Below are 8,548 nucleotides of genomic sequence, written 5' to 3' on the forward strand. Positions count from 1 at the left end.
TGCCGCTCATTATTTATATATTTTCCTTAAGCAAAGATATAATTAAAATGGGTTAGATAAATTAAAATTGAAAGGTTGGTTAGATGAGAAGCAAGTAAAATTTTTTTCATTATTCTTCAATCAAAAGGTAATATGATACGGACTAAATTTCACTAAAGTAATGAAAATGAAATATAAAAAATGAGAATATATATAAGTTTAATAGTAATCAAATTCTCATTTTTAATTTTGCGAAAGATTTTTTTGTATAACTCATAAGTCATATATAATAAAATTATTTCTCTCACTTTACTAATTTTCTAGTTTTAAAAAATCTTTTTTCGAATTGATTAATTGTTAAAAGTTACAAATTTAAATGCAAAGATAAAAGCATATTTTATTAATAATTGTATATTTTCTATTAATATTCTTTGTTTATTAATCAATATATATTTTCTCTTTTATGATTATAATTTATATTAGTATTCATTTTTCAATAAACATGTAAGAGTAAAATAATTATAAATTAATTAATAAATATTAAAATTTTAAACAAAAAATAATTTAAAATTAAATTAAATTAAGAAGACAATTAATTTAAAATGAAAGAAGTAATTCATAATCCTATCACACAAAGTATTATATAATCCATATTATAGATTAGGGCTTGATTTGATAACATTTTTACAAAAAATATTTATGATTTTTAAAAAATGCAAGTATTTTATTTTGTATTTAGTAAATAAAAAATCATATGTTTATATTTACAAGCTTTTAAAAGTTGGTTTAAATTACAACATAATACTATCACTTTTAAAACACTATATTTAATAGATAACTCAAATAAATTATTTTCAAAAACTAAAAATTTTACCAAACTAACTCTAAATCCCTATATACACATTTCAACTTATTTGTATGGAAAAAAATTTCTTATATACTTTGATTTATATTTTTATTTTGTACCTTATATGACATTAATTTTTCTTTGTAATAATTAAAATTAATTAAATATTGGAATGGACAATTATATTAAATTTTAAAATATAAATTAAATATGTTTAATACCATATTAACAATTTCTAATTTGTTAACCTACCACGGGAAAATAGAGCAAACATAAGAGAAAGGAAAAAACAAAAGGAATTGTAACATTATAAAGAAAGATGCACTATTCAGTATTCACTACGTAAGAAATGATTACTACTAATAACGTTTAAAATAAACACGTGAGTCGTGTAGATGCGCGTCTTCCTAGTTCCCAATAATTCATTTTTATTATCCCTGCAAGAAATAAAAAAAAAAACCTATTATTATTTAAAGCCATGCTGAGTGAGGCCTTTATTCGTCATTTCATTTCTGAGTTTCGTGTTTCTCTCTCTATTCTTTCCTTCTCTGTCTTCCCCCTCTCTTCGGTTCCGTGAACCCAAATTCGAAACCCTAGAAATTCAGCTTCCAGAATCTGACAATTCCTCTATTGGAACCCGAGATTTTCTCACCAAGTTCGTCCAATTACTCACTCAATCAAACTCACATACTGTAATCCGCGCCCCGAATTTCCCATTCCCATTTCGTCCCAAAACCCTCGATCGGCGTCAATTTCCGAACAATTCGATCGATTTAGCTACGGTGGCTCTCGCGCATGGGTAAGATTTTCCGAGAAACCGCGAAGCCGTCCTCCAAGTCCGCATCGCCGTCTTCGTCATCGGCTCCGGTAACGACGTCGTCTACTTCCGTCACCGAAACAGTTAGGGGGTCTCATCATTTCAAGATCACGGGGTATTCTCTCTCGAAGGGGATTGGGATTGGGAAGTACGTGGCCTCGGATACGTTCTCGGTTGGTGGATACGATTGGGCGATCTACTTTTACCCTGATGGAAAGAGCGTTGAGGACAATGCCACCTATGTTTCTCTATTCATCGCTCTCGCCAGCGACGGCACCGACGTTAGGGCGCTCTTTGAGCTGACCCTTTTGGATCAGAGTGGGAAGGAGAGGCATAAGGTCCATAGCCATTTCGAGAGGACGCTCGAAAGCGGGCCGTACACGTTGAAGTACCGGGGGAGCATGTGGTATGTTCAATTTTTTGTCTTTTTTTGTTTGGGGTTTGGCGATTTAGAGAAAAGGTTTTAGTCTTGATTTATTTACCTCAGCCTTTGTTTTCATTTATATAGTTGTGGATTTATATCGATTGTATACCTGTGGTTCCTGTAATTATTGTTTAGAAGTATATTTTCGGCATGTGTGGCGTTTGAATTGGTTTCGATCACTGTGCATGTATGTTAACTTGTGGTTTTTAACTGTGACTGATAGCTGTTATGTTTATTTACAATAAGTGAATTATGTTGATTTTAAGTAATTTGAGTACTTCTTCCTTGGGAAATCACCCATCTATTTTGTTTTGAATGATGCTGTTGGATTACCATTTTACGTAATCTGATCATTTGGTATGCGTTTCATATGTTTATGGGGATGGTTCAGCTGTGTGACCGGGCTATATGTGTTGATGTTATGGAAATGGTTAATGGAATACTAATTCGAGGAAGAGGTGTTTTGGGGTGGTAGGAAGAGGTAATTCGCATGTTGTTTATGAGTAATTGCATGCAAAACAATTACTTCAATAATGTGCAAATTTGTCACTAAATCAATTATGTTGAGTATGATTTTTTGTGGGCATGATGTAATAGGAACATTTGTGGCCTAATTGGGTTTTATTTTCATTTCATGTTTTTAAATTTTCTCCGCTTTTGGGGTTTGTGTTTTATGAAGGAGGCAGTGAAAACATTTTTTTTATATTTCTTTTACTGTGTTCTTCCAGTTTAGCTTACAAAATTTTGAAATAGACAAAACTAAAAATGAAATAAAAACAAACAGATCCTTATTTGTCTCATTTGTGGTTTATGTGCACCCATGCACACACAAGTGCTTGTTCTAAGCCAGTCGAAAGAGTTTGGGAAATGCTGATTGATTGTTTGGTATTGTGTGTTTCAGGGGTTACAAACGGTTCTTTAAGAGAATGGCTCTAGAGACGTCTGACTACCTTAAAGACGATTGTCTATCTGTGAATTGTAGTGTTGGTGTTGTGAGATCACGCACAGAAGGCCCTAGAATCTATTCTATAGCAATTCCACCATCTAACATTGGTGAGCAATTTGGTCAACTACTGCAAAGCGGAAGAGGAACTGATGTGAGTTTTGAAGTGAATGGAGAAATTTTTGCAGCTCATAAATTGGTAATAGCTGCACGATCACCCGTTTTCAGAGCCCAACTTTTTGGTCCTATGAAAGATCAGAATACCGATTGTATAAAAGTTGAAGATATGGAGGCTCCAGTCTTTAAGGTATGATTAAATGCTTTTTGTGATTCTTTTTCAATTTGCTTTGTGTTTCCGAATGCTTGGGGTTTTGGACATTAGCATATTTATATTTTCAATGCAACTAGGTATCCTTTAAATATTCTCCTTTATTCATCCTTTAGAAGAGAGAGAAAATAAAAAACAAGTAACTTACCTGATTTTTTTTTATAAAATTAGTACGTGAAAGTGGGTATTCAAATTAATTAAATAATAATAAATCCTTAAAAAGGCTGACTAAGACTGAATTTTAAAGGACAAGTAGTATTTTTCTTATATTTTTTGTTGGCGTTGCGCGCGTGTGTGTGTGTTTTTTTTTGGGTTATAGTCTGGCTGTCTGGGACTCGGGGTTTGTTTATTGTTGTGATTTGTGAAACGTTTTCTGCAGGCATTGCTTCATTTTATGTACTGGGACACTCTACCTGATCTGCACGAACTCACTGGGTTGAACACAAAATGGGCAACAACCTTGATGGCTCAACATCTTCTAGCAGCAGCCGATCGGTATGCCTTAGAGAGGCTTAGGATGATGTGTGAAGCGAGTCTATGTGAAGATGTTGCAATAAACACTGTGGCTACGACCTTAGCTTTAGCGGAGCAGCACCATTGTTTTCAGCTAAAAGCAGTCTGTCTCAAGTTTATTGCAACCTCCGAAAACCTCAGAGGTGTGCTTTTCTTCCCTGGATTTCTACTTCTTTGCTCACGAAATATTAGAATAGATAAATATGGTTATTAGGGATTGTAAATCGTAAGTGCCTAGTGCTGGAATTATTATGTTAAGTTAATCTGGATTGGTTTGAATAGAAATATTGATTCACCTATATTTCTTCATCAACTAATTATTTCCCCCGTTTGGGATTTTCAGCCGTGATGCAAACTGATGGGTTTGATTACTTGAAGGAAAGCTGCCCTTCTGTTCTGACAGAGCTATTGGAGTATGTGGCTAGATTCACTGAGCATTCGGACTTGATGTTCAAGCACAGGAATGATGTACTCCTTGATGGCAGCGACATAAATGGGAGGCGGGTGAAGCAAAGGCTTTAATAAGTCTGTGTACACTGTCTGAACTGAAACTGCTTTCTGTAGAGTCCTCTTTCACTCTCCCTTTTTTAAAAAGGATAGCGAGATAATCTTCTATAGGATTTAGTGGCAATTTTTAATTTTCTTAGCTAATTCATGTGTATGAGACGTAAATGTAATTTGTGATTTTACTTACTGCTCCGTTTGACTCTCTAGTTTCTGTAATATCTTAAGTTCATTTTCGCTTTCTTGTGAAAGAAACGTGTCTGAAAGTAGTGATCACTGATAAGTGCCGCGTGTGTTCACAATTCATGTATTCGTTTGCTGTTTTCATCTTAAAGACGTGGGAAGGGTATTTTCTGATGACATTCTCCCTCTTTTGTCTTCTGGTTCTGGCAAATATGTTTCCAGTACCCCTCCCTTATTATCAAAGCCATTGTATAACTGTATCAATGCGTGCCAAGCATCTTTACTGCAATACCCTCGGTATTTGTGGTGTCATGATTGTTATGTTGCTTAACTAATGATTTATCTTATATAAATAAAACTGTTGTGTAACATAGTATTTAACAGCCTTCTGTGTTCCTATAAAACTATATGTTGCGACCAAGTTACTTGTTCTCATCTTTCTTTAGATTGTTGTTAACGCCCACAAAGGGGAAAGTCATTAGTTAAACATGGGAGAAGTGATTAGTTAAAGGTCCTCCTTTATCAAGGGTTGAATTTCAAGTTATTGGCGTAAAGTTGAATTTCAAGTTTTTGGGAATAACGTCAATATTTCGAAAAAATTACCTAAAATTGTGATTTAGGTCTGAACGTATACTTGCAAGAGACTTCAATATTGAAGTTAGAAAAGAATTTAAACAGGAATTTAGTAGATTAGAACGTGTGAATTTAGTAGATTAGAACGTGTATATACTTGAAGGGTGTCTTTGGAGTAACGTCACTTTGAAAATTTGTTAGGGTCAATTTTTTAGTGGAGATAGAAATAGTAGGAAAGATTTGGGGAGGGTTCCTTTTCTAGGGTTGACAATGGGTAGGGCAAACCCTATCCTAACTCTATGCGCTGGTTGAAAATTTTATTAAAATTTATTCTACTCTATCCTATCCACAAAAATATCAATTTTTTTCAAAGTAAATATAAAATTCAATCATTTCGAATTTTATACATATTAATAAAATAAAAAATAAAAAACTAATGCTTTAAATTACTAAAATTAACAAACTAGTTTAGTGGTTGTTCACTTCTTATAAGTCTTTACACCCTAAACCCGTACTCTATCCTATTGGCAAGCATACCTGGACCGATCTCCATCCTATCAGTAGCAGGTCGAATTGCCTACTCGAACAGGTTGAGTCGAGTTGGGTACTTGCGGGTATGAATTGCCAGCCCTATTCCTTTTATCGTGTCCAACATCTTTAAAGAAGTCGTGTACATGATAGAGGCTATTTCTTTTGGGTGAGCCTTTATTCTTATTGAACTTTACTTTATGTTTCCAGTTAGAATATCAACATTAATTATAATTTTTTTTTCATTTAATACAAAAAATTTTGTAATACACGTTGAATCAATTTAAAAGATAAAATAAATATAATTAATTACCATAAAATAAATATAATTTATTACCATTTGAGCAACCATGATCGGAAGTTGTTGAACACGGAAATGGTGCTGTCAATCCCACTGAAGAAGACTAATCCGGTGGAGCTGTACCTGCCGTTACGCAAGTTGGTAGCCTCAGAATACTCGGAGAGCGATGCAGAAAAAGTTGAAAGCGTTCTGGAAACCCTAAACAAATGCCGCAGGGACATGGTGGAGCGTAGAGGGGACCTCTCCCTTCCCATGCAACGTGACTGCCTCATCCACTACTTCAAATGCCTTTGCATGGTTGAGCCACTCTTCAACCCTGAGCATAAGGATGGGGTCTCCTCACAGCGCAACGCCATCCAATTGGAGAAGGCCGCTGTTCTCTTCAACATTGGAGCCATCCACAGCCAGATTGCTGCCTCTTGCGACCGTACCACCGCCCTTGGCCGTCACCTTGCAATGGACGCCTTTAGAGTTGCCGCCAATTTCTTCGACATACTCTGGAAGGATTTTGCCAAGGACGTGGTCTCCGCCACCCTCGATTTGACTCCACTCTTCGCGCAGTTTCTGCACTACCTCTTCCCCGCTCAGGCTTCCGAGCTCGAATTACAGCAACAACTCAACAACAACGACGCCAGTAACGCTTTCCAAAAACACGAATGTGCCGGGGAGTTTGTATCGGTCAGTCTTGACGCTTGATTGATTTTTCATTTATTTTTAATTCTGATGATGATGATGATGATGTAGGTTTATGGGCTTTATTTGAGTGCATGTTTAGTGATATCTAAGGTTTCGGGTGCCGCTGTACGGAAACATGTCTACTCTTTTGACCGAACCTGGGTAACTCATCTTCGCCAGAAGATGAAATTCTTTCAGCCGGAGGTTCGTCAGAGGAGGAAATCATCCTTCCTACCCGAATCCGAGGGACCTGATGTATACTCATGGGTCACATCTTGTGCTCCTGATGATGATGCAGAATGTGTCACTGAGATTTTAGTTAGAGGGTTTTGCAGGGGCTCGATGATGCCCGTGCTACCAAAAAAATGAACAAATATGCATTGACCTGATCCTCTCAGAGTACAACCCTTTCAAGCTTATGTAGGATGGAAAGCTGGTGGCTTACCCATGGGACATGCCTCCTCCTTATCCAACAAATTAGGCAATTCTCTCATCTTCGGTGTCTTCTTCGCCGTTCTCACATATTCATGCACTCCTTCCTTTGAAGAAGAGTGAGCCCTTGAATCTCTATGAGTCCCTGCGCAGTTACTTTGTCCTCAAATACTCTGAGAGCATGGCAAAGAGAGTAGAAGGCCTTGTCGCAATGGTACACAAATTGCGCAATCAGATGCTGCGTGATGACCTTTCTTTGCCCTTTCGCCGTGACTGCCTCATCCGTTATTTCAAATGCCTTTGCATGATTGAGCCTTTCTTTCCTATGAATGGCTCACCCAACCCACATATCTTTGTTTGGTACAATGCAATTGACCCGTAACAGGACTCTTCTCAACATAACATCCATTTGGAGAAGGCCTCTGTTCTCTTCAACCTGGTAGCCCTCTGCACCCACATTGCTCTCTCCTGCGATCTCTCCACCAACCATGGCCATCGCCTTGCCATGGACGCCTTAAAGGATCCTTTAACTTGGATCTTTCGACTGTGGTTGAATTCTAACAATGTATCTGGCACGTTTGACTTGTCCCAACAATACATCAGTATGATAAACAATGAGATTGACAAGTTGAAATTGAAGTTTTGTCATCCCCAATCTGATGTATCATCATTAGCTGGATACCCTGTATGTATAATCATCTACCTTTTCAGTTGATCTTTTCATTGTACGATTGACTGATGTCAATCTTGATTTGTTAAGTTGTTCGATTGAAATGATGCAGGCTTCAACTTATGATCCGTCGAGTGATGTCACCGAACAGTTTCTTTTAGGGTATTGGAAGGCTCACTCCCTGCTTGGAGTGTTTTGTGAAGCACCATGCTTGGACCTTCTCTCTGAGGTTAGCCCTGTCAAGATTAAGGATGGAAATCTTGTGGCCAATGTAACCTGGGAGGCACCAAATTTGGCATTGGAGAACATGAGCTTGCAGGAGACACAACATTAACATTCCCGTTGAGAAAAACTAAACAAGCTTTAGAAATGAACTTTACTTTTTTTTTTAATTGGATGTTGGAACTTTGTTTGTTGATGCTAGAACTCTTCTTATGAAATATTATCCTCGTGATTTTGTTGGTTGATGTATGAATATATTCCTTTTTATTCATCACCAAGCAGCGATTTGAATGCCTCTGATATCATCTTGTAGCTATTGTTAGATATTGTTACATATTGGTAAATTGAGCTTGTTCAGTGTTTCCAATCTTCCATCGATCTGCGGCTAAAAATTTTAAACAAGCAGATAATATAGTTTCATTTAGAATCATTCTTATTTTTTGATGAACAAATTCTTATTAGGAAAGTTATACCGTACAGATTTAAATATGTACAGATATGCAGATATTTTATTTCTATCACAAAAATACTGGCACATGGTATGAAGTGTAGTTGAGAAAGAGCTTGAGAATGAATTCTAATAGTGGTTCAAAAAATTTGCTCAAGAGG

The 8,548-nt window shown here is 36.4% G+C and overlaps 2 protein-coding genes across 2 annotated transcripts; both read left to right on the top strand.

Moving 5' to 3' along the window:
• The first annotated feature begins 1,317 nt into the window (after nt 1-1,317).
• On the top strand, nt 1,318-4,715 carry LOC107492837 (BTB/POZ and MATH domain-containing protein 2). The gene is made up of 4 exons (XM_016113886.3): nt 1,318-2,049; nt 2,969-3,317; nt 3,718-3,994; nt 4,195-4,715. Exons 1-4 carry the CDS (start codon nt 1,622-1,624, stop codon nt 4,371-4,373), a joined length of 1,233 nt encoding a protein of 410 aa, XP_015969372.1. The 5' UTR covers nt 1,318-1,621; the 3' UTR covers nt 4,374-4,715.
• Nucleotides 4,716-5,986: 1,271 nt separating this feature from the next.
• On the top strand, nt 5,987-8,228 carry LOC107492741 (vacuolar-sorting protein BRO1-like). The gene is made up of 3 exons (XM_052263062.1): nt 5,987-6,618; nt 6,685-7,732; nt 7,830-8,228. The coding sequence occupies exons 1-2, from the start codon at nt 6,016-6,018 to the stop codon at nt 6,982-6,984; spliced, it is 903 nt and encodes a 300-aa protein (XP_052119022.1). The 5' UTR covers nt 5,987-6,015; the 3' UTR covers nt 6,985-7,732; nt 7,830-8,228.
• Nucleotides 8,229-8,548: the final 320 nt, after the last annotated feature.

This window comes from Arachis duranensis, chromosome 6, assembly GCF_000817695.3.
Source record: "Arachis duranensis cultivar V14167 chromosome 6, aradu.V14167.gnm2.J7QH, whole genome shotgun sequence".
In the NCBI taxonomy this organism is placed as follows: domain Eukaryota; kingdom Viridiplantae; phylum Streptophyta; class Magnoliopsida; order Fabales; family Fabaceae; genus Arachis; species Arachis duranensis.